This window comes from Eurosta solidaginis, chromosome 1, assembly GCF_040869045.1.
Source record: "Eurosta solidaginis isolate ZX-2024a chromosome 1, ASM4086904v1, whole genome shotgun sequence".
Lineage (NCBI taxonomy): Eukaryota > Metazoa > Arthropoda > Insecta > Diptera > Tephritidae > Eurosta > Eurosta solidaginis.
The window spans coordinates 94,997,754-95,024,810 of record NC_090319.1 but is presented as its reverse complement, the minus strand read 5'-3'; the positions used below and the strand labels follow the sequence as shown (position 1 = coordinate 95,024,810).

General features: G+C 39.1%; 1 protein-coding gene across 6 annotated transcripts; it reads left to right on the top strand.

The window, feature by feature from the left end:
- The first annotated feature begins 3,833 nt into the window (after nucleotides 1-3,833).
- LOC137236609 (uncharacterized) lies at nucleotides 3,834-25,815 on the top strand. Of its 6 annotated transcripts, none has more exons than XM_067759467.1 (2): nucleotides 3,834-3,852; nucleotides 24,623-25,815. In XM_067759467.1, the coding sequence occupies exon 2, from the start codon at nucleotides 24,698-24,700 to the stop codon at nucleotides 25,625-25,627; it is 930 nt and encodes a 309-aa protein (XP_067615568.1). In that variant the 5' UTR covers nucleotides 3,834-3,852; nucleotides 24,623-24,697; the 3' UTR covers nucleotides 25,628-25,815. The 6 variants fall into 6 exon arrangements, with proteins under 6 accessions (XP_067615568.1, XP_067615527.1, XP_067615547.1 ...); XM_067759426.1 differs by lacking the exon at nucleotides 3,834-3,852 and adding an exon at nucleotides 23,603-23,735; XM_067759446.1 differs by lacking the exon at nucleotides 3,834-3,852 and adding an exon at nucleotides 23,807-23,825.
- The last annotated feature ends 1,242 nt before the right edge of the window (nucleotides 25,816-27,057 follow it).

Genomic DNA, 27,057 nt, shown 5'->3' with positions numbered 1-27,057 from the left:
ATAAAAGGCGTATCCTTGCCAGCAATGAACTTAGGCTGAAAAATCAGCCAGCAGAATCATAAGCAGGATCGCCATATAAAAGATTAAAAAAGAATAGTCGGTTTTGTGAATGACGAATGAGCGAATGCTTCTTTATTCAAATATTGTCAGCTTCCATAAACTAAATTATTCTGAACATATTCTTACATACATATTTACTACATACAACTCGACACAAAATATGTACCTACACATCTGTGTTGAGCTGTGCCTTCTGTAGGAATTGCAATGTCAGTAAATTTGCCTGAATGCAAATTTGGTTTGGTCGGGCGTTGTACACACACCTGTATTAAATGCCCCTTTTGTGTTGGTTAACATTTAGACTCTGTTTGTTACAGGGTAGCATATTAACTGGTTTACTTATTTGGCATTGAAATTGTTGGCTGTTTACACTATAGTAGGTTAACCGACGTAGTTTACATACAATTTAATGAATGAGTATATCTTAATTTTCGTACTTAACTGCTAATCGTTAATTATATAATTAGATTTCCCATATACCACTATGATGTAATTATAGAAGGCGGCGCATTGCGCATGTAAACATTAGTTCAGCTGTTTTTTATGGGCAATTTTTACGTCATTTTCCTTTAGCTCTTGTTTTTTCTCTCTTTCTTTCATTCGCTGTAGCAGTCAAATGTGACGCAGATGCGCAGAACGAAGCAATTTTGAACTCGTGAATGCACAAATGGATCACAGTGCTTTTGCATTTGCATGTTAAATTTATATCCGAATCTGGAAAGCGTGGTATGTTGAACTGGCTGGTCAATAAAGACCTCACATAGATTAAATTCATCCATAGTGTAATCTCTAATTGGAAACTCTAAATAAAACAAAAACGTGATAATTTTATAGAAAATGACCTAGTTCCCAGGGATGGAACATACGTAAACGCTTTTATTATCCATTGGCGATTTATTGTATATGAAGGCCTGTGTAAAGGTGATATAAGACCTCGTATACATATCACGATATTATCTTAATTTTCGTACTTAAGTCCGGTAATTAAAAAACCAGATATCAAAATAAATTTTTACCAAGGTCGCGACATCTATTTTTGAAAAAGTATGTTTGGCAGCGTTGCCAAACTAAGGATAAGAAATTAACAAGTTATCTGGCTCACAAATTGAACCAGACTTCTATCTGGATTCATCTGGCTCAAATCGTTGTTGTTGCATTTACATGCAAAATTATTTATCTGTCTCAGGATCTTTGCGACGCACAGTGTAACTTTTTTCACTTTAGGATGCCAAAATTAATAACAGTCAAACCAATGGAGCAATTCATTTGAAATTTTGCAGTGTGGTTGCAGATGCCTAAATCTGATTTGAGAATAAAAATGGGCGTGATCCGCCCACTTTTTCTCTTTACCTTTATATAAGGTGAAATTTCACATAATCATATTTTCTACTTTAAAAGCATTTTCCAGTGCCAATATAAATAAAAATTGTTTATATTTCTTAACTTTAGCTTAGAGGCTATTGGATAATATTTAAAAAATTTTATTTTCACAGTCAAACACAACATAGGTACATATATTTGTAAAAACTGAATCAAAATACATATATACTTATAAATAAAAAGTGATATTTTTACTGGTATAAAGTTATTCGGAATCAATATCGTCGACATGCTCTGGTTCAGATAATAAGCCAATAACTTCATTCGTTAATGACCGCCGCTTTGACCTAGGGGTTTTCCGCAAACTGTTTATGAACGGGTCTGACGATATCAGCAATCTGTGCAGCAAATCCAAGTTACTACAAATTATTGACTTTTTTGTGGTGAAAAGTTCACGATAGTTTCCTGCATCTTTGTTTCTGGACTCTTGAGCTTCTTCCGAAAGTTAACCAATAGAATAGGAAGAATAAGAAGGATAGCATACACGAGTATACCCTTTCCATGAAACAGAATTTTATGTACTCTCACTGGCATATTGTACCAAGCATATTCCGATAAATATAGTACCTTTGTCTCTGTCACATAGTGGTCAAAAGCTTCAGAATTTATTTGAAACCCACATCCTATGCACGAAAGTATTGTATGAAACCTTTTCAAAAGATTGATGTTTATGCCGGTTATGTCTGATGTTATTTCAGGATCTCCAAAGAATCTTCTCGCAGTGTTGTCATCATTTGTGTTGTCGGTTTTGTCAAAAGACCAACTTCTTTCCTGAATTTATTTTGGATATGTTCTTTCTTCTTTTTCATCTTTTCCTTATATTATTCACCCCGCACGCACCAGGTCTTCATTTCCATTCGATAGACGACGTATAGCATACATTCCATGCATCGTATCCGAGAATGTAAAGGGGAAATTCCGAAAGCAAGCATGTTTTGTCAACAATTCGCTCTGACAGGGCTCGCATATTGTTATATCTTTTTGAGAAGCCCCACATATGTTGCACTTTTGCGATGATGTATATGCCGACAGGGCGTTAGGTAGACGTTTATGTGATGTTTACATACATATGTATATTCCCAATGAAGGCTTTTTATTATTCAGTGCAAAAGTTTTTCTGGGTTTTTACCATTCCAGGTATAAATGTCTTTTGGGATCTAGTATTGTAGATTTGAATTGAGGGCATTCCATTGTTAGGTCACTGCACTTCATACGTGAGCAAGGGCATAGAGACTTTAAGTTGGCGATTAAAAAGAAAATGCAAAATTTCGCTATGGTTTGTTTTTTTAGATCGCGGGTTCGAATCGAGCTCAAGGCCTAACAATAATTTTTTATCATTATTATTGTTATGATAACTTTTTTCTTAATTGAAAAAAATTTTAAATTGAATAGAAGAAAGAAAAAATTTATCATAACAATAATAATGGTTGTTTGTGTCCGTTGTCTATCGATATACGAAGTATTCACAAAATTTGATGGTCTGTGTCTGTAATTGTTCTATTTAATTCACTAGTTTTTATCAATTTTTATACCTAAGCTTTAGATATACTACATAAAATTATAATCCTGTAAATGTTCATTATAAATACAACCCTGTAAAATGCAACTATGTAAACAAGGAGAAAGAAACTAATAAAATTTGGCTTGTCTAGACAGTCTTCAACCGACAATTGAATCGTACAGTTCACATTTTTATTATACAGTCCACAAACTTTAATAGTTCACTATTGCATATGAACATAAAATTTGGTCCATCGAGCCGAACTGTCGGTCGAAAATTGAGTAAATCAGTGCCAATTATTGTATAACAATTGAGTGCAGTGAATTTATAAACATATTCAAAGCATTGAATATAATTTGCAAGAAAATCTGCAGAAAAGACATTGTTTAAGCAAGATTAAACTTGCATATGAATAATATATTGAGTGCATAAAAATACATGTACATATATACAATCCTATCTAAGTGATTTAATATACATATCTACATATTGGTGGCAAATACATACATATAACTTGAAATAAAAAAGCCAATTTGCGGCAGAAACAGCGTTGAAGCGAAATTAAACGTGCATAAACAGAAAGGTGTCCGTACAATCGTGCACGACACATACATATATAGATAGCAGCGAGCATATATGCTATACAGGGACATAGGTACATACACATAAAGCGAAAGGGGATAAGGCATCAATATTTGACTTGCCTCGAAAAGTTTGAAATACCAACTGCAGCGGGGGATATAATTCAATAAGCTGTTGCTCTAAATAAATGCCTAGTCGTCACTTAAAGAGGAAGCAGCATCAATGAACAAGTCGGAACATGCCGGCAGATCACCCCAGCAATGAACGGATGGTACATACACAAAGGGTCGTCTTAGCATACAGCGGGTTAAGTTACCTATAACATTAAGGTATGTAAGTAGCATACAATAAGTAATTCTGGGGTTTAATTTAAATGCCATCGCATGAGTAATTTAAAATATTGTACCAAAAAGAAAAAAATACATATTTAACAGTCGTATTCAGAACTTAAAATAAATAGATTCGGTACATAACAGTCGCTAGAGTAATGCGGCAGTTACCCACCGACGTGTGCCGTACGTAAGGACGTTTGTCGTACGAAGCACGTTTGACCGAACTCTCAAGCCCGTAGGAATCAATGTGTGTGTCTGTGTACATGTACATAAGATATTTGTGTGTGTATTGTTTACAGATAAGCACTGTTGCCATTGACCATTTTGCATGTATGCTTATGGAAACATCAACTTTTTTCAATTTAATTTTTGATATTGTAAAAGGCCGGAATACTTATAAATAAGTATAAATAGATTAAATATTTATAATCAGCACTTTTACATAATTATTTCGAATTATTTTCACAATTTTTCAAACTTTAATTAGGCGTTTTTGCATAAAATTGCAAACGGTCAAAAATTAGCGCACAAAAGTTTACTAGGCAACTCTGTCTAGTGAGAGAGCGATCAGCTGACACGTTCTTACGGAAAAAATCAAAATTGTTTTGATTTCTACGTTCCGGGCTACGTACGTACGGGCGTTGCACGTCGGTGAGTTTTCGTTTACATTGCACACTCATAAGATAGGTCGTGTCAGCTGACACGTTTTTTCTACGTACGTTCGTGAGTAACCACGGCTTAAGATTCGATGTAAACATTTCAAATCAAAACGTAACGTACGTTTAGCTATAAAGCATTCAGAGAAACGATATTCTGAGACAGAAGCATAACATAAATATTTCGTGAAACATAGTTAGCAGTTGAGTTGAGTAACATAACATATTCAGTAGTCAGGAGTCAATAGAAACATTTCAAAATTGAAAACGGAACGCACAAAAGTCTGTAAACTTAACATTGAAAGTCAGAGAGACAACATTTTGAGATAGAATAATAACATACATTTTTGAGTTGAGTAGCATATCATATTCAGTAGAGTCATAGAAACATTGCAAAACTGAAAACAGAACGCACAAAAGTCGTTAAACCTAACATTGAGTCAGAGACACAATATTTTGTGATAGAAGCATAACATATTCGGTACATCAGTACATTTCAAATCAGAATTGGTTGAGTATAACATTCATGTATGTAAGAAGTATACAATAAGTCTTTCTTGGATTCAGTTCAAAATATGTTATTCAATTAGTAGCATAAAACATTGTATCAAACAAAAAAACGTATTGAGAGAGAAGTATCATTCATTATATTCATTTGGGACATCAGTACATTTCAAGTTAGAATCGCAACATGTATGTATGTATGTTTCTAGGTAATTGAACCATTTTGTTTGGCAAACACTATATATCTGTGGCATAAGAGTGACAAAGTGTAGTATAGCGTATATGAAATCATACGACAATAAATGTAAACAATAATAAGTCAAGTACTAAAGGGACAAAAATTTAAATAAACAAAAAGGCTACTAGTTATCTATAGACAATGGATGAATTGAAACAAAAACGTCAAACCATAAAGGGGTCAATCACGCGTATATTTTCCTTTTGTCAAAATGCTAATAATTCCGTTGACGAGATTAAAGCGCCAAATACACGACACGAACATTTCCGCGAACATTCCCGTTATGTCATGTTTCTGCGACCTTTCCTGTCGTGTATGGTGGTGTTGGCCAGTTCGCGCAAATGTTCGCCAAAAATCAAAATATTTTAGTTTTTGGCGAACATTTGCGCGAACTGTTCGTGCGTGTATGGCGAAATAGCTCATAATCGTAGTAATTTCTGAACGGAACAGACGTTCGCGGAAAAGTAAAATGGACAATATAAAATTTCTGAGTGAATTTATTGAAATGTATAAATCTTTGCCATCATTGTGGCAAATAAAAAGCAAAGATTATTGTAATACAATTAAAAAGAATAATGATTATGCGACTTTAATCGAAAAATTAAAAGAAGTAGATCCTGATGCCACAAAGGATACAGTTATAAAAAAAATAAGTAGTTTGCGGGCGCAATACCGGCGTGAATCAAAAAAAAGAGAGATAGTTTGAAGTCTTTCTTTCTTTTTTTGCGATCTTCTCTCTTTTTTTACGCTTAATTGCCACAGCGAGCAATATTGCTGCAGCACAATTGTTGTCCGTATTCATCGCTATCTGAAAGAGAACTAATGTTCGGCCAAAAGTTCGTATGGTGTATGACCAAAGCTGCGAACAAGATTGCGGAATGTTCGCGGAAATGTTCGTGTCGTTTATTTGGCGCTTAAGGTACGAGTAGAGAAGTTGGAGTCAATATTTCGGGAATATGAGAATGTACAAAGCAGCATAGACACTCTTACAAGTTCAGAGAACATAGCTGTGGAGGAAAATTATCGTAGTGACATCGAAGATAAGTATTTTGCAATTAAGGCAGGTTTGTTGGCTCGAACACGTGAAGAGCAGCTTGATAGCACAGTAATAGACAATCAAAATCAAACGGAGCAGGTCGCTAGTGTATCCAGTGCAATTCAAACATTGATAGATCATCAGAATACTTTGGGTACTTTGGTTGAGCGGTTGGCGTCTCCATTCGGTGACTTAAATGCGGCCTCGCCGACGTTGCATACGAACACCAGCCAACAAGAAGTCCGGCTTCCCCGTATACAAATTCCAGAGTTTGACGGAACGTACATAAACTGGATACACTTTCGCGATTTGTTTGAGGTAATGGTTCATACCAAATCAAGTTTAGCAAACATAGAAAAGTTCGAGTATTTGTTGACAAAGTTGAAAGGGGAGGCATTATCAATAGTGAGGCATTTGAAGCCCACAAATGAGAATTACTCGGTAGCATGGGCGTTGCTATATAAAAAATATAATGAGGGTGATAAGGTGAAGCGTATGTAGGTCTGTTACTTGATCAGCAACCAATTAAAGCACCAACATTGAATGAGGTTAGGCGTCTGTACAATGATTCTAACGAGAGTATCAATGCGTTAAAAGCATTAGGTGAGGCAGTGGATCAGTGGGACACACTTTTGTTGTACTTGTTTGAAAAAAAATTAGATTCTGAAACATCAATGCTGTGGTATAGGAGCAGAAGCACAGAAAAGGAAAGTAAGTTTGTACATTTAATGACATTTTTAGAGCAACGTGTTACCGAATTAGAAAATATACAGTCAAATAAAGGTTCAGTTAAATCGTTAACCCCTCTAAGCTATTTTAATGGCCAGCCGCAGGCATCGAAAATATACGTTTCTCAAGTAAAACAATGTCCAGTATGCGCAGAAAATCATTCAATATATCAATGCGACCAATTTAAAAGAAAACCAGTAGAGGAGAGGATTCAAGTATTGCGCGATGTGGGGCTATGCTTTAATTGTATCAAGGACAATCACCGAGCCGTTAATTGCACATCATCGTTGTGTAAAGTTTGCAACAAGAAACATAATTCATTATTGCATGTAACGAAAGATAAGTCGAATGAAAGCAATTATCCGCAAAGACAAGCGGAGTCAGTATCAATGAATTTATCAAATTTACAAAACGAATATATAACACTGCTACCTACGGCCATAATAAGGGTATTAGATATCAATTGTCAGCTGTCGAGCGTTACTTGATTCAGGAGCACAGGTGTCGCTCATACGAGAAGCTTGCATGCAGCGGTTGGGGTTGAAGAGAAGCTTCAATAATACCACGATTCATGGTATAGGTAGAGGGGTTAATAGCCGTTGTAAGGGTGAAGTAAAACTAAGCATAAATTTTCAAAAGGGGATCACAATATTGAGACTAGCGCACTGTGTCTCCCAAATTTGACTCAAAATTTACCAGGAAAAAAAGTACAAAATAAGAAACTAAACTATTTTCGCCATCTCGAACTGGCCGATAACAATTATGACACACCAAACGGTATAGACATAATTTTAGGTGCGGATGTGTTTTCAGCATGTGTACTGTCGGGAAAACTAGTTCATCCAAGTGGATCACCTCAGCGGTTGAAACAATATTTGGTTGGGTGATACTTGGCAAAATAGAGTCGAGTCAATCATTTCATATTTTTGTGGGTACTGCATCACTTGATGCAACTAATCAATTACAAAGGTTTTGGGAAGTCGAAGAAATACAGCCACTGACACAGGTTCTGACAGTTGAGAAACAACAAGCAGAAGATCATTACATAAAGTATGTTACACGCGCAAAAGATGGTAGATATGTAGTTCGACTGCCTCTCAGGGAAGAAAAGTTAGAATTTGGCGATTCAAGGTTAGCAGCATGGAATCGATTATGCTTAGGGGAAAGGAGATTTAATAAAGATGAAATATTAGCACATAGCTACAAACAATTTATGCAAGAGTACAAAATGATGAATCATATGGAGGAAGTGGTAGATGAAAAGGCACAGGTCGAGTATTATCTCCCACATCACGCCGTGTTAAAACCAGAAAGTACAACTACAAAACTCAGTCTTTGATGCATCTTGTAAGTCATCAAATGGGAAGTCACTGAATGATCAACTACTCATAGGACCCACGGTTCATAAAGATTTATTTTCCTTATTGATTCAATTTCGCAAGTTTAAGGTAGGGTTGACAGGTGATATAGAAAAAATGTACAGACAGATTTTGGTCAACAAGAGCGACAGAAGCTATAAACGAGTTTTATGGAGAGAAACCAGTGAAGATGAAGTAAAGGCAGTCACGTACGGCACTGCATGTGCACCCTTTTTAGCAACAAGGACACTCAAGCAAATAGGAATTGAAAATTCGGCCTTATTTCCCAGAGCAAGTAAAGCAATTCTAGACGGGTTTTATGCAGATGATTTCATGTGGTGCTTCGAAGATGTAGAGTCGGCTGTGCAGTTAAAAATCGAGTTATGTGATCTATTTACTCAAGCAGGATTCCATTTACGCAAGTGGTGTTCGAACTCATCAGAATTTATGTCCACGATCGATGCAAATGATACAGAAATGTCAGCGGAAACGATTATCGATGATACGCAGAGAGTTAAAACTTTAGGATTGTTATGGGACACAACGTGTGATTCCTTCAAATATAAGGTAACTCTAAACGAAGTACAACCGCAAATTACCAAACGAACAGTTTTATCAGATATTTCGAAATTATTTGATCCATTAGGATGGTTAGCACCAGTGGTTATTTCTTTGAAACTTTTAATGCAGCAGTTATGGTTGAGGGGCATTGATTGGGATGAGCAGTTTCCTAATGATGTGGTCACACGATGGTACGAGTTGAGGAGTGGCATCAATGACATTTCGAAAATGAGAATTCCAAGATGGATTAGATTTACAAACGGTGAGTTGTTAGAACTTCATTTCTTTGCAGATGCGTCAGAGGTAGCGTATGCTGCCGCAGTTTATATTAAGGTTCGCCATTTAGATGGGTTAGTGTCAACAAATCTTATTGCCTCCAAAAGCCGAGTAGCACCTATTAAACAAATAACATTACCAAGACTTGAGTTATGCGCTGCACAGCTCATGACCAAACTGGTTTTAAAAGTAAAGGAAGCACTTGACGTTGATCAGATTCCCATATTCGGGTATTCTGATTCAAATATTGTCTTAGCTTGGCTAAGCGATTATCCACGTCGATGGAAAACATCCATTGCTAACCGAACTTCATACATTTTGAATATATTATCACGAGAAAGCTGGCGTCATATTTCTTCACATAATAATCTTGCAGATTTAGCAACAAGAGGTATTACCGCTTGTAACTTAATAAATAACGAGCTTTGGTGGCACGGGCCTAACATACTGAGAACACGTCATCAGTGGGAAGAAGTGGCACCAGAGCCGCCAGAGGGAACGCATCTAGAAGAAAGGCAACATATGGTCATATGCCATGCCGTTGAAAATCCAACAGATGATTTATTTGAACGTTTTTAAAGTTTTGGAAAGTTATTGTCAGTGACAGCATACGTGTTAAGATTCATAACAAACTGTAGAACAAATAAAGTAGCCAGAAAAACAGGCTTTTTAAGTGTGCACGAGCTGGATAATGCGTATGATGTCTTAGTTAGGCAGGCTCAGAAGGATTCGTTCCATTCAGAAATTCAGATGTTATTAGCTGGAAAATCTCTGCCTGTAAAACACAGTCTATCTGCATTAACACCATTTATCGATCAAAAGCAATTGTTGCGAGTAGGTGGAGAACGCAGTTATAAAGTTTGATCAAAAACACCCGATAATTCTTAACAAGGATAGTTCGTTGACACACTTATTAGTCAGATATCATCATAAGAAATATTTACATGCAGGTAATCGACAATTGCAATAGGTACTCGGATTAAGGTACTGGATTCCAGGAGTGGTCCGAATAATCAAGCAATGTATATGCAAGTGTACCACATGTATGCGCTTCAGAAATAAACCATTTTCTCAGCAGATGAGTAGCTTACCTCGATATCGGGTGGAACCAGCATTAGATTTCGTAAATACAGGCATAGATTTTGCAGGACCTATACACGTAAAGTCGTGGAAGGGTAGGGGAAGCAAAACTTACAAATGTTGGATAGCAATATTTGTTTGTTTAGTGACAAAGGCAGTACATTTAGAGTTGGTATCAGGACTATCAACTGCATCGTTTCTGGCAACCCTTCGTAGATTTGTGGCTAGACGAGGAAAACCGTCGAACATATACTCAGATAACGGTACCAATTTTGTAGACTGCAATCAAAAATTGAAGGAATTGTGCAATTTTTTACATGAAAGGCATAGGTAGGTAGGTTGAACTGGCCGGTCCATGAAGACCTCACATAGACTGATTGAGTCCGTAGTGTTACCAGAAGTTTGTTTTAACGACCAAACTGAAAAACCCTATCAAAAACCAGGACCTATGTTATAAAATAACTCCGTCCTCTTGGCAAATACTAGAAGCTTCCTAGGACTTAAGCCACTTGCTGCTTCTAGATCTGACAGCTGTATCACTCCTAATAGCTGGAGTCTTAGCCTGGCAAGTGCAGGGCACGAGCACAGAACGTGCTCGATCGTTTCCTCCTCCAACCCGCACTTCCTACACCTGCTATCTTTGACCAAGCCTAATTTAAAGGCATGTGACGCCAGAAGGCAGTGTCCAGTCAGAATACCCGTCATGAGTCTACAGTCCTCTCTTTTTAGTGATAGAAGCAACTGTGTTAGTCTAAGGTTGTAAGACCTACACATAATCTTTGACACTTTACAGCCCCGCGCTTGAACCCACGCCTTTTCTGCTTGGTCGATCATGTGCACCTCTCGCCTTCGCTTAATCTCGCCCAATCTAATTGGGACGTCTACGGAGCAAGCTTCAAGGGATGCGCCCTTTTTAGCTAATTCGTCCGCTTTTTCATTCCCATCTATTCCCATATGCCCTGGGACCCAATATAGATGTATGCTTCTCCCTGTCCCGATTCTCTCCAGAGAGTGCTTACACTCTAACACGCATTTAGATGCTGTGCTATGCGAGATTATTGCCTTAATTGCTGCTTGACTGTCAATATAAAAGTTAACACGGTTGCAGCTTAAGCTATTCTCTTCCAGGGTTTCTACTGCTTTGGTTACGGCTAATATTTCCGCTTGGAAAACGCTACAGTAATCCGGCAGCCTGTAGGATCTGCTTAATTCCGGATCAGCGCAGTATACCGCAGACCCTACTCCTTCCACTATTTTGGAACCATCGGTGTACACATGTATCGCCTCGTCCGCCATTTGCGCACCCTTGCGCCAACCGTCCACCTCTATTGTGGCCTTAAGATCTCCCTCAAAGTGCAGGTAGGGAATCATGTAGTCTGTTCGTCTTGTGACTGAGGACGCTATACTACTATGGCCATATGGTCGGCGCTCAAGCTGCCCCGAAGCATCGAGCCTGGTTGCGGTCGTTAACGCTTTGTTCTTTGCTACCAGGTCTACAGGTGGAATGTGCAGAATGGCATACAGTGCAGCCGTCGGGGTTGTTTTCAGGGCTCCCGTAATGCAAAGCATCGATAGTCTGCATACCCCCTCTAATTTTTTGAGGTATGTTGTTTTTTGTATGGCTTTCCACCAAACAAGAACTCCATAGTATAGAATAGGGCTTACAATCGCTGTAAAAACCCAATGAGAAAGAGAGGGCGATAGGCCCCACGTACACCCCAGCTTTCTTTTACATGCATAGAGTGCCGTTGAGGCCTTCTTGACCCTCTCCTCCACGTTGAGCTTCCATGACAGCTTACTGTCTAGGATGATTCCTAGATATTTTGTGCAAGGTTTCTCCTGTAAGGTCACCGCTCCTAACTTAGGCCTGGGCCAATTTGGGACCTTGTACCTCTTTGTAAACAAGACCATATCCGTCTTCTCTGCATTGACTTTCAGCCCGACATTAGATGCCCAGGTATGAATATCCCGAAGCGCCCGATCCATCAAAGAACTAATCGTTGGAAGGCATTTTCCACTTATGACAATTGCAACGTCATCTGCGTAAGCCGTAAGTTTTACGGGTCCCTCATCGAATTGCCTGAGCAGTTGGTTGATGACCAGTGTCCACAGAAGAGGTGATAGCACCCCTCCCTGCGGCGTGCCCCTGTCCACTGATTTCGTGGCCTCGTACAATCCCCATTGTGATGTAATCTTTCTGCAATTTAACATGCAGCCGATCCATCTGATTAAGGCAGGATGTACTTTAATGTAATTAAGACCATCCATAATCGCCCATTTGGCAACATTATTGAAAGCCCCGGCAATGTCAAGAAGACTCCTAGAGCATACTCCTTATATTCCAGGGATTTCTCTATGCTTATTACAACCCTATGCAATGCGGTGTCTACCGACTTGCCTTTGGTGTACGCATGCTGTGTTGTGGAGAGCAGCTTTTCATCCACGTTGGACTTTATGTACACATCTATCAGCCTCTCAAAGGTTTTGAGCAGAAATGATGTTAAGCTAATGGATCTATAGTCTTTGGGATACACGTGACCGATCTTCCCCGCCTTTGGTAGAAAAGCTACACGAGCAGTTCTCCAAGAGTGCGGTACATGATTCAGTCTTATGCACCCATCGAATATTATTTTAAGCCATTCCACGACCGCCCTACTTGAGACTTGTAGCATGGCCGGGAATATACCATCTGGGCCCGGCGATTTAAACTTAGAAAACGTCTTCACTGCCCACTCGATCTTGGTATCGGTCACCAAGCCCGGCACCACTAGCTCCGTGATCGAAGTGTGAGTGATGTCTGCTGGTTCTTCTAAACCGTCTCCCGATGGGAAATGTGTATCGAGAAGCACTTCAAGGGATTCCTCACTATCACGTGACCATTCCCCGTTCTCTTTCTTTATTAGTCCCTGGACTATGTTTCCCTTTGCTAGGACTTTTTTCAACCGTGCTGTTTCACTGGAGCACTCTATGTCCGTACAGAAACTTGTCCATGAGTTTCTCTTCGCCCTGGTAATTTCACGCTTGTAGATCCTCAGTAGATCCCTGTACTCGTCTCGACACGCTTCGCTTTCCGCGGTCTTTGCGAGTTTAAACATTTCTTTTACCTGTCTTCTTAAAAGACTCAGCTCATTGCTCCACCATGGCGGCTTTGCTTTTCCTCTGAATCTTCTTAGAGGGCAAGCTTTGTTATACGCAGTCATAAGCGTCCTTGTTAGGAATTCATTCGACTCCTCCAGTTCCTCTACATTAGCAACCTCTTTGGGTTGTCCCAGTTTCGTTTCTACATGTTTCTGGAATTTAGTCCAATTCGTTGCCCTAGGGTTTCTAAAGGTTCCTCCCTTCTCTACCCTCTTTAGTGGGATGCTGGAACTTATATACGCATGGTCGGAGAAGGATGGTCTATCGAGAACCATCCAATCATACCTTGATATATCACGCTCGGAGCTCAATGTAATATCCAGAACATTGCTGGATGTTGGACCAATGTATGTAGGAACATTTCCCCTGTTGGCTATCTGCAAATTGGTTTGCAGGATGTAACAAAATAGAGATTCGCCTCTCTCGTTCGTATCTGCTCCTCCCCACGCATTGTGGTGCGCATTTGCATCTGCGCCTATGACCAACCGCCCTTTGCGCCCTTCCTCCTGTACTAGACTTTTGCACTCCATCGGTGGAACCTCCGCAGCATGGGCCATGTAGCAGGACGCCAGGATAAATGCCTGCTTATTCTTTTGCTCAACGGCCACCGCTACGAGATCCTCGGTGGTGTAATTAGGCAGCATATATGAATGCAGCTGTTTCCTTACCATTACTACAGCTCGCACCCGTCCTTCCGTTTGTGCGTAGTAAACGCCAAACCCGCGCGCGCTAAGTCCAGAAACCTTTCCTCCCGATGAGAGCCACGGCTCCTGGATCAGCGCCACGTCAAACGAACCCTCCTCAAGGGTTAGGAGGAGTTCGCTCGACGCCACTTTACTGTGTTGGAGGTTTATCTGTAGGACTCGCAGCACCATTGGGCTGTTTTCCCCCTCCAGCACCTTCGTCTTGACGTCGTCGTCCTCCTCTTGCCCTTTTGGTTTAGAGTATTCGAGGCCCCCTTCAGCCCCTCGTGAATGTTGCGAGTCACAGCACCATTTAGCGGTTGGTCCTCTTCTAGCACGTTCGTGGTGACGTCGGGGACCTCCACCTGTCTTTTTTCCCTTAGGCTTTTGAGGTCCTTTTCGACTTCGCCCACTTCCAGCGTGTTAGGATTTTTATCCTCGGGACTTCTTTTCCTGAGTCGCATGTAAATTTTGCCAGTGCCAAAGGACATTTTGCCAAGCTGCGTGTACAAAATATCCTCCGCCTGCTTGTTTATTTGGAAGATGTAGAACTGACCATCCTCGGTAGGCCGAGATACAGTAAGTACCTTCCAATCCTGTGTCGGTATGTTCGGATTCTGATTCTGCAGAAGTCGCAGTGTATCCTCAGACTTCATCACGCATGGTATCCATACCTTAACTTTTGGTACCGTGGGGATTTGCGCTTTATCCACCACCTCAAACCGCGCGTTCGTGCCTTGCCTTTGGAGGTTTGGAACGACTTCCTCCAGCCACCGCAAGCTCGCGATGTTGTCGCACGCTATCATTTTCACACCATTATACCATCCCCCCGAATCAAAGGTTGGAAGGGGCTTACTTGGTTGTTCCCGCATCATCTTAAGCATTAAGCTAATAAGCTCCCTTTCCACAGATCTCCACCTTTCAGTAGTCATTTGTCCGAACGGACTGCTACGATCAACCAGCGCCACAGTCAATGACTGCTTTGCCACATCACTCATCTTCTCGGGAAAAGCAGGAGTCTTAGTGTTATCTCCCTTTGGAACCTCCGAGAACACCGGAGTCTTCGCGTTAACTCCCTTTAGCGCCTCCGAGAAAGCCGGAGTCTTAGCGTTATCTCCCTTTGGCTTATCTCCTACTTCCGTAGTTGGAACTTCCCTCTGACTGGCAGCTTTCGAGGTAGTTGCTACCTCGCTATTGGAACCCATCTGTCTTACAGCTTTGGGCCTACTTGTCTTGTCTATGCGACTGCCCTGCCTCGCGGCTCTAGGACTGGGTCCTTTCTGCCTCTTGAAAGCAGGCTTGTCGCCTTCTGCCGAACGTTGCCTCTTCAAGGCATAACCAGGAGAAAATTGTTAAAGGTATGGCAGAACAAGAAATTCAATGGCATTTCATTCCCCCAACTGGTCCTCACTTTGGAGGAATGCGGGAGGCAGGGGTCAAAAGTACAAAGTACCATTTGAAGAGAGTTCTCGAAGATGCTAATACAACATTCGAAGAGACATGCACGGTCTTATGCCAAATAGAGTGTTGTTTGAATTCACGGCCACTCTGCACAAAATTCGAAGGTGATTCAGATCCCCTTACACCAGGGCATTTTTTAATTCTTAGATCAATGGCGACTATCCCACAAACTGATTACACTCAATCCAAGGTAAATAGTTTAAACCGTTGGCAGTATTTACAAAAATTAGTTCAACAATTTTGGAAAAAATGGTCGTTAGAATACATAAGTCAATTACAACAACGCCCAAAATGGAGCCAAAAACTCAAAATATCCAATGTCGTGACATTATACTCCTCAAAGATAATACATTGCCACCAAGCAAATGGAGTATAGGCAAAGTTGTAGAAACATATCCAGGCAAAGATGAACTTGTAAGAGTTGTTTCAGTCAAAACATCAAGGGGAACATTTAAACGTCCCATCGTTAAGTTATGCCCGTTATTTATGGACTGTTGAAAGTGGATACTTTCAAGAGGGGCGGTATGTTTGCGTCCGTTGTCTATCGATATACGAAGTATTCACAAAATTTGATGGTCTGTAATTGTTCTATTTAATTCACTAGTTTGTATCCATTTTTATACCTAAGCTTTAGATATACTACATAAAATTATAATCCTGTAAATGCACATTATAAATACAACCCTGTAAAATGCAACTATGTAAACAAGGAGAAAGAAACTAATAAACTTCGGCTTGTCTAGACAGTCTTCAACCGACAATCATTGTAAACTTTACCAAGTAGCGCAACTAACAGCTGATCGCTCAAAATTTGTATACACACACAAACATCACTAATGGCCATATTACGGAAATCTTAGGGAAATTGAAGTTAAATTTTTAAACAGAATATATAGCATCTAGAACACCTTAATTGCAGTAATTGAAAGAAAATGTTTGCTTATACTCAAGTATTTAATTATTTTTTCAAAATTTATCTTTAATATTGATGCAATGATTGATCCAATGCAACTCTGGTCTTCCTACTGTTCTTCATTCCACTCCATTCGAGTGCCTATTTTCACGGCCTGCGAGTGCCTTCCACTCTATTCGCAACATAACCTCGAATTAAGCTGCCAAACTATATAGTAAACAATGCCGTCAATTGAATCGTACACATTGTTCACTATATAGTTTGGCAGCTTAAGTAGAGGTTATGTTGCGAATAGAGTGGAAGGCAGTGGACTAGGCATTCGAATGTCATATAATGAAGGAATGGTGTTCGGAGTTTTTTCAAAGTTAAAAAAAAATGATAAAAGCTTTAATATAAATAAAACTATTGTTTTAATAACAACAAAAACGCCATATATATTCTGTATACATAAATTTATAAGGATTATCTCACTTTAAAATTTTAATTAAATAATCTAAAGTTTTTTTTGAAACTGAGTCGAGAACTGTGCGTGTGAATGTGCGAATTTTCACCGATCAGCTGTTAGTTGCGCTACTTGGTAAAATTTACAATGATCGTACAGTTCACATTTTTATTATACAGTCCACAAACTTTAATAGTTCACTATTGCATATGAACAATGGTAAAAAATTATTGTTAGGCCTTGAGCTCGATTTGAACCCGCGATCTTACAAATCAGTAGGCCGACATAACAACAAAAATTGTTAATGCATCCCAAAGCACGGGGAAAAAGTGTCAATAAATTATGACACTATGGCAGCATTGCCATCAAACAAGTCCAATTTTCACATCCATTCTGCAACAGATGTCGCAGTGTTGTGAATATCAATTGGCACGAACCAGAATAGAAGTAGGATTAATGGAGACAAACAAAAAAAACCGCTGTGATGGCTGAATGGTTATAGCAGCGGCGCCTAAACGTTGCCGATGAAGGAATTTAGCAGCTCCCGAAATGGATCTATACGACGAGCTTTGGCAGTTGTCTAAAATTTTTTCTTTCTTCTATTCTAATTTAAAATTTTTTCAATTAAGAAAAAATTATCATAACAATAATAATGATAAAAAATTATTGTTAGGCCTTGAGATCGATTTGAACCCGCGATCCTACAAATCAGTAGGCCGATATAACAACAAAAATTGTTAATGCATCCCAGAGCACGGGGAAAAAGTGTCAATAAAATATGACACTATGGCAGCATTGCCATCAAATAAGTCCAATTTTCACATCCATTCTGCAACAGATGTCGCAGTGCTGTGAATATCAATTGGCACAAACCAGAATAGAAGTAGGATTAATGAAGACAAACAAAAAACCGCTGTGATGGCTGAATGGTTATAGCAGCGGCGCCTAAACGTTGCCGATGAAGGAATTTAGCAGTTCCCGAAATGGATCTATACAACGAGCTTTGGCAGTTGCCTAAATTTTTTCTTTCCTCTATTCTAATTTAAAAATTTTTTCAATTAAGAAAAAATTTACCATAACAATAATAATGATAAAAAATTATTGTTAGGCCTTGAGCCCGATTCGAACCCGCGATCTTACAAATCAGTAGGCCGATATAACAACAAAAATTGTTAATACATCCCAGAGCACGGGGAAAAAGTGTCAATAAAATATGACACTATGGCAGCATTGCCATCAAACAAGTCCAATTTTCACATCAATTCTGCAACAGATGTCGCAGTGTTGTGAATATTAATTGGCACGAACCAGAATAGAAGTAGGATTAATGAAGACAAAAAAAAACCGCTGTGATGGCTGAATGGTTATAGCAGCGGCGCCTAAACGTCGCCGATGAAGGAATTTAGCAGTTCCCGAAATGGATCTATACAACGAGCTTTGGCAGTTTTCTAAATTTTTTCTTTCTTCTATTTCAATTTAAAAATTTTTTCAATTAAGAAAAAATTTATCATAACAATAATAATGATAAAAAATTATTGTTAGGCCTTGGGCTCGATTCGAACCCACGATCTTACAAATCAGTAGGCCGATATAACAACAAAAATTTGTTTTTTTATCTGAAACGATATGAATTTCCCTTTAATGTGTATGCATTCGTTCAATGGAATTGGGCGGAATCAGGCAAGTTTTATTCTATTGAAAATGAAAAATTTTCTAAGCTTACCAAACTTTTAGTGGCTGGCTAAAACAAAAAAAAAAATTAAATTTACCAATGCTGTTATAAACTAGCCAAGTATGTTAAATAAAATAAAATAGTTTGAAGTAGAAACAGTTATCGAAAAATCCACCACGTGGCCACAAAGTTGGTCAAAAATTTTGGACTGTGAAATGATTTTTTCACTTGTTTCAATTATCCAAGTTTCATAATGCTTATCAGGGTGATCGTGGGTTTTTTGTTTTGCTGTGTATACATTTTCTTAACAGTTGGTTATTAATCTGTTAGGTTAGGTTGAACTGGCCGGTCCATGAGGACCTCACATAGACTGATTGAGTCCGTAGTGTTACCAGAAGTTTGTTTTAACGACCAAACTGAAAAACCCTAGCAAAAACCAGGACTTATGTTATAAAATAACACCGTCCTCTTGGCAAATACTAGAAGTTTCCTAGGACTTAAGTCACTTGCTGCTTCTAGATCTGACAGCTGTACCACTCCTAATAGCTGGCGTCTTAGCCTGGCAAGTGCAGGGCACGAGCACAGAACGTGCTCGATCGTTTCCTCCTCCAACCCGCACTTCCTACATCTCCTGTCACTGACCAAGCCTAATTTAAAGGCATGTGACGCCAGAAGGCAGTGTCCAGTCAGAATACCCGTCATGAGTCTACAGTCATCTCTTTTTAATGATAGAAGCAACTTTTTTAGTCTAAGGTTGTAAGACTTACACATAACCTTCGACACTTTACAGCCCCGCGCTTGAACCCACGCCTTTTCCGCTTGGTCTATCATGTGCACCTCTCGCCTTCGCTTAATCGCGCCTAGTCTAATTGGGACGTCTACGGAGCAAGCTTCAAGAGATGCGCCCTTTTTAGCTAGTTCGTCCGCTTTTTCATTCCCATCTATTCCCATATGCCCTGGGACCCAATATAGATGTATGCTTCTCCCTGTCCCGATTCTCTCCAGAGACTGCTTACACTGAAACACTCATTTAGATGCTGTGCTATGCGAGATTATTGCCTTAATTGCTGCTTGACTGTCAATATAAAAGTTAACACGGCTGCAGCTTAAGCTATTCTCTTCCAGGGTTTCTACTGCTTTGGTTGCGGCTAATATTTCCGCTTGGAAAACGCTTCAGTAATCCGGCAGCCTGTAGGATCAGCACAGTATACCGCAGACCCTATTCCTTCCACTACTTTGGAACCATCTGTGTACACATGTATCGCCTCGTCCGCCATTTGCGCACCCTTGCGCCAACCATCCACCTCTAATGTGGCCTTAAGATCTCACTCGAAGCGCAGATAGGAAACAGGTAGTATGTTCGTCTTGTGAAGGATGACGCTATACTACTATGGCCATATGGTCGGGGGTCAAGCATCCCCAAGGCACCGAGCATGGTTGCGGTTGTTAATGCTTTGTTCTTTGCTACCAGGTCTACAGGTGGAATGTGCAGAATGGCATACAGTGCAGCCGTCGGGGTTGTTTTCAGGGCTCCCGTAATGCTAAGCATCGATAGTCTGCATACCCCCTCTAATTTTTGAGGTATGTTGTTTTTTGTGTGGCTTTCCACCAAACAAGAACTCCATAGTATAGAATAGGGCTTACAATCGCTGTAAAAACCCAATGAGAAAGAGAGGGCGATAAGCCCCACGTACACCCCAGCATTCTTTTACATGCATAGAGTGCCGTTGAGGCCTTCTTGACCCTCTCTTCCACGTTGAGCTTCCATGACAACTTACTGTCTAGGATGATTCCTAGATTTTATTACTATGGACTATGTTTCCTTTTGCCAGGACTTTTTTCAACCGTGTTGTTTCGCTGGAGCACTCTGTGTCCGTACAGAAGCTTTTTCATGAGTTTCTCTTCGCCCTGGTAATTTCACGCTTTGTAGATCCTCAGTAGATTCCTGTACTCGTCCCGACACGCTCCGCTCTCCGCGGTCTTTGCGAGCTTAAACATTTCTTTTACCTGTCTTCTTAGAAGACTCAGCTCATTGCTCCACCATGGCGGCTTTGCTTTCCATCTTCTTAGAGGGCAAGCTTTGTTATACGCAGTCATAAGCGTTCTTGTTAGGAATTCATTCGACTCCTCCACTTCCTCTACATTGGCAACCTCTTTGGGTTGTCCCAGTTTTATTTCTACATGTTTCTGGAATTAAGCCCAGTTCGTTGACCTAGGGTTTCTAAAGGTTCCTCCTTTCTCTACCCTCTTTAGGGGAATGGTCTATCAAGAACCATCCAAGCATACCTTGATATATCATGCTCGGAGCTCAATGTAATATCCAGAACATTGCTTGGACCAATGTATGTAGGGACATTTCCCCTGTTGGCTATCTGCAAATTGGTTTGCAGGATGTAACAAAACAGAGATTGTGGTGCGCATTTGCATATGCGCCTATGACCAACCGCCCTTTGCGCCCTTCCTCCTGTACTAGCCTTTTGCACTCCATCGGTGGAACCTCCGCAGCATGGGCCATGTACCAGGACGCCAGGATAAATGCCTGCTTATTCTTTTGCTCAACGGCCACCGCTACGAGATCCTCATCATCGTCATCGGGCTTATCACAGTCATTGAAATAAAGCTTCGATGATAACAGCAAAAATCGATCTCGAGACATAAAATTTTTTATAACAATAGGCACGGTAACTTGTTGTAATGCATTATAAAGGAAACTCCAAGAAAAACCAGAATTTCATTGGAGTCCCTTAAATTTCTTTTTGACTGAGCTCGGCGATTCAAAGCTGTCAATCGCTGATTGGTGCATTCCGCAATTCTAACATACAAGCTGTATGGAAATATTTTGGAAAATACTTTGAACTCGCTATCATCTGGAGCTATGGCTATTAGAATTTTACAGTCTCGCTCAGAAGGAAATTCATGCTTTGGATTAATAAAGCTCTGGGTGTCATCAGGAAAAACATTTAACCACTGGGCAGCTAAACTAGTTTCGTTGTTTGCTCCAGAAAGTCCAGCGACCGTATCAAGATTATCATCATTTTCTATTTGCGAAACTAAATTGTTTACCTCAACATTCTCTTGGGTCACATTAACACAGTCCTCAATTTCTGAAGCATCTTCAGTCTCTGCGTCGCTACTGTCTAGCAAGTAATCGCTTCTTGATTCCTCAAAATCACTACCCAAGTCTGATTCCTCACACATTATACGCTCCAAGTCCTCAAGATTTAACTTACGTTTCGCCATCTTTGGGACAAATAACCATGAGAACAATAATTCGAAAGGTTTCTTGGCGGGAGATTTGGTACTGTTATACAACCCTCACCGGCGGAAAGGTGTTCCATCCAAATTTCGGTGCAGTTGGGAAGGCCCGTACAAGGTTGTGAAGAAGATCAGTGATACCATCTACCGCAGACAAAGCATTGAGAAACCACGGAGTAGAAGAGTGGTACATTTGGCGATGCTAGCAGCGTTTAGATCGAGAGATTTGTCTGATCGGGACGATCAGATTTAGGTGGAGGGCAGTGTCACGGATATTAGCATCACTAAGCTATACCATCACTAAGGCGATGCTCAGGCCACGATAAGCAGTATTTACGTCAATAATCAAATCATGTATACACATATATAAGGCAGCTGAAAGATGTCACACACAGATGCATTTACTTATACGCCTATGTATGCGCGAGAGACTGTAAACTACAAACATTCTCATCAATAATTCAATCATTATGTATCTACATAAACGAATAAATAATTGCGTCTACACATATGTACGTATACGAGCAGTGGAGCGGCAATGCACAAACACATGCATATATCTTATCTGAGTTGTCACAAGAGAGAGCAATAATTTGTGCACGTAGTTGTGGCTGGCGATTTTGTAGCCGAAACCAACTAGTAAGTACTGGAAATCGAAGAGCCTAGAAGTATGCAGCGTAAACTATAAAAGCGGGGCAGGCGAGTAAGAAGTAATTCAGTTTGAGTTGAGCAATCAATCAGTTATTGATTGGGCACGCGGTCTGGCGGCCAATAGTAGAGTTTCATTTGAGTTATCAATCAGTTTGGTTATTAAGTCAGCGAGTAGCAAAGTATAAGTGTTATTGTGAAGTATTTTAATAAAGGCCATTTTTCCATTATTCAATATTGGAGTTATTTATTCGTTTTTGTAGATACATAATGATTGAATTATTGATGTGAATGTTTGTAGTTTACAGTCTCTCGCGCATACATAGGCGTATAAGTAAATGCATCTGTGTGACATCTTTCGGCTGCCTTATATATGTGTATACATGATTTGATTAATGACGTAAATACTGCTTATCGTGGCCTTAGCATCGCCTTAGTGATGGTATATCTTAGTGATGCTAATATGCGTGACAGTATCGAGTCGATTTTTTTTATTTAGTAGTACGGGAAACGTGCTCTTAAGCGGCAGTTACCCACGAACGTACGTAGAAAAAACGTGTCAGCTGACACGACCTAACTTATGAGTGTGCAATGTAAACGAAAACTCACCGATGTTCAACGCACGTATGTACGTAGCCCGGAACGTAGAAATCCAAACAATTTAAATGTTTTCCGTAAGAACTTGTCAGCTGATCGCTCTCTCACAAGACAGAGTTGCCTATTAATTATTTTGTGTGCTATGTTTGGACCAATTGCAGTTATTATACAAAAAGGCCTAATGATTAGTTTACATTTTTGTTGAAATATCCTAAAATTATTATATAAAATTGGGGGTTACAACTAAATGAACTAGAAATTCTTATTCAATATTTGTTTCTGCCATTTGCACCATGCAAAATTGTAATTCCAAAAGTTGATGTTTGCATAAGCATGCATGCAAACTGGTCAATGGCAACAGTGCTTTGCTGTAAACAATACACACACAAATATGTTATGTACATGTACACAGACGCACACATTGATTCCTACGGGTTTGAGGGTTCGGTCAAACGTGTTTCATACGACAAGCGTCCGTACGTACGGCACACGTCGGTGGGTAACTGGCGCTTTAGCATAGCGGAACCAGTAACAGGTGACTGCCGGAAAATCGCTGATTGGTACTTTTTTAATATTTTGACATTAGTCCAACGATTAATAAAACCAAAGCACATGGCATTTTTATTTATGTTTGTAAGTATGTCTCCGCTGCCAAAGTACATATATGGTTTCGCCATAGGTCGTAGTTAACAAGAAGCAAAAACAAATTTCATATGCTGCAAAGTACCGATAATTAAGCCATGACTAGAGTTGTACTTTTTCGTTCATTTCAGAGATTCGAATCTTTCGTTCTTTTTCTGATGAACGAACAAGTGGTTCTTTTTGTTCATTTGTTCTTTTTTTTCAAGCAAAGTTGTTCACTGCTGCTCGCCCCGCGGAAAAAGCCAACAAGTATAGATTGTGGTGTGTATGCAGCAATGCTTTGTGTAGGTATATTTAAATGTGTTATGAATAAATAAGTTAATATATATATATATATATATATGTATAATTAACTTCAAAAAAGCAAGTTGCAAATTTCGGAAGATCCAGGAAATTGAAAGAGTACGGACACAAATTGTAAATATGAACTTTTCAAGTTTAATAAATGTAATAATTAGTTTTTTTCAAAACATGTTTTTCATAAAAATAGTCCATATATATTGTTGTAGCAGTGCCACACACAAAGTTGACCACACATATCTTTAGTGTAAATGGCATCATCGACATTCGTGCTCACTGTGAATTTCTGCGTATGTATGTATGAAATTACGTATGCATGTTCGCGAGCGAAATGAGAGAAAGAATAACGAACTAAAAGAACAAATGAACTAAAAGAACAAATAGAACCGAAATCGAAGATCTAGTTCACTTGTTCAGTTGAGAGACCCGGTCAATTGAACAAGTTCAGAACGAAACGACCCAACTCTAGTCATGACTTAAAATTGTTTGTGTTCATTATTATGCTAGTATATTTATAGTTATTAAAAATTCTTAAAACTGAGTTTAATTGGTAATTTTGTTTCCTTTATTTCCAACAGACGTTATTAATTATTTTACCTTGGAAGTAGTGTGTGCAGTTTAATGTGAATTGGAGTTACGGCAATTCAAATAATATGTTGCCGTCAAGTTCTTTTAATTCAGGAGCGTCACGCTCAGGGGGGCTCTCGCGTACCCAACGAAGGAGAAGAAACAAAAAGCAACTTAAGCGATTGCAGAAGAGTGAAGACGCACCAAATACGAAAGCAACCGCACCACCAAAGATCAATAATGTTTCCAAAACACAAGCTACAACCAAACATTTTACAACCAAAAAAGCTGAGTCAAACACTCATATTTCCCCATCAATTAAAGGTGAAAAGCAAGCGCCAAAAGACAAACCATCGTTGGAAAAATTGCCAGGACTATCTGATATGCTTTGGCAATTGGCCAAAGAATTTCGCAAACGGATAACATCCTTGCAAAAAGTATTTGATTCGGAAATAAAAACGAACTCCCAAACAGCTTTTCAAAGACATCCACCAGTTGCAGAAATAGCCCTTAAGAGTGGCAGTCCAGTAACAGATGAAGCTTATCAACTTATCCGTTACATAATACTGGAAGCAATTGAAAAATTACAGAAATCTAGGAAAGCTGCTACTCCAATATTCTATTGTATGACGAACAAGGGAATGTATATACACATACTTTGTCATGATGAGTATGCATATAAATTTATGGAAGATTGTATCGGAGCCACCATGACCGCATCTGTACATCAATTAAAAGTAAGTGCTGATTGTGTATACTGCTTCAGTGCCATTTATAAGGCTGTCATAAAGAATGTTAAACAGTTTTTGTTACAAATTCGTTTACATATACCGAAAATGCGTACGGATCATTGGATTGTTGTGCATAGCAAAGTACAACAGGATGAAACTCATTTTTTATTTTTGATTTACGAACTATCGGCTTTGATGCTGGAACATCGATATGGCAATAGATTAGTAATCAATTTGAACGAAGTGTTGTTCCACAATCATGGACAGTTGCCAAACTCCGTGTGAGACTTTAAATATATGCAAAAAGTAGACATTTTTAATAAGTTTCCCATCATCTACCTGTTACATGTATTTATTAAAACTTTTATGTTTAACAACTTTTGTTATTTATCAGTTTCTTATTTTATCCTTTTATTGGACATTTTATCTTAAAGTTCTCAGTAATAAAATAATTTTTTACATTGTGTACACAATGCTTTTTGAGTGACCACTGTTGTAGTAGGTTAAACGACGTAGTTTACATACATATAATGAATGAGTGTATCTTCTTTTTCGTACTTAACTGCTAATCTTTAATTATATAACTAGATTTTCCATATAAATTGTTCCCTTTAATAATAGGTAATTATGTTCAAATTTGAGAGATAGAAAAAAGTCCACCTCTAGAGTGTAATCCCTATCCTCGAGATAGAAATTTAACATGCAAATGCAACATCAAATTGATCCATATGGATCACATTCCCTGCAAAAATTGTTGGATTACCTGTTCCATTTTCTTCGTGTTGGAGTACTCTAACAATACTCCTTTGCAATGCGTTTGCGGCGCACCATCAGCCGAATTGCTCGTTTTTAACGACCGTGATCACGACACGACGACGATCGAACAGAGTTGCCAAAAGTAAAATATTGCATACAAATAACTGATAATAAAATTTTACTATGGCAGCTCTGATAAAATGCAACTCGTTTTATGTATACATACTATAGTACAGAGAAATATTAGTTTCTTTATTCACGCAAATGCTAAATAACATAAGAATATTCGTAGTATAAAATATAAAAGTTGCATTGCCCCTCTCCATTTACTTTCATTTTAAATTAAATTCACTCCGATAATTCATTCCGACACAATTCCTCTTTAGTACTTTGGCATATGATCCTCTGTGGGTGCTCCATGGAGTACTACAGTGAAAGTACTTTGGAAAGTAATCTCACGTATGTACTCTATGGAATACTCACAAACAAAGCGAGAGTGGGATCACCTACTCCTCTCCTAGGACATCGCAATGTTAATTGGAGCACATTTTTTGTATGAATACAGATTAGTTTTGGAACACTCATATACTCCCAAAGGAGTATTCCTTATACTATTTATGGAGTACTCGCGTTTTTTGAAGGGTTGTTAAATTTCTATCCGTTTCTGGATCACGCTTCATTGGAGCGAGTGGTATGTTGAACTGGCTGGTCAATAAAGACCTCACATAAACTGAATGTGACCATAGTGTAATCTCTAATTGGAAGCACGAATTAAAAGAGAAACGTGATAATTTGACAGAAAATAATCCAGTTCCCAGGATGGAACATATGCAAACTCGTAGATTATCTATTGGCGATTTATTGTAGATGAAGGCATGTGTAAACGTGGTCTAAGACCTAGTTTACATATCACGAGATTATCGTCATTTAGGTACTTAAGTCCGGTAATTAAAAAATTA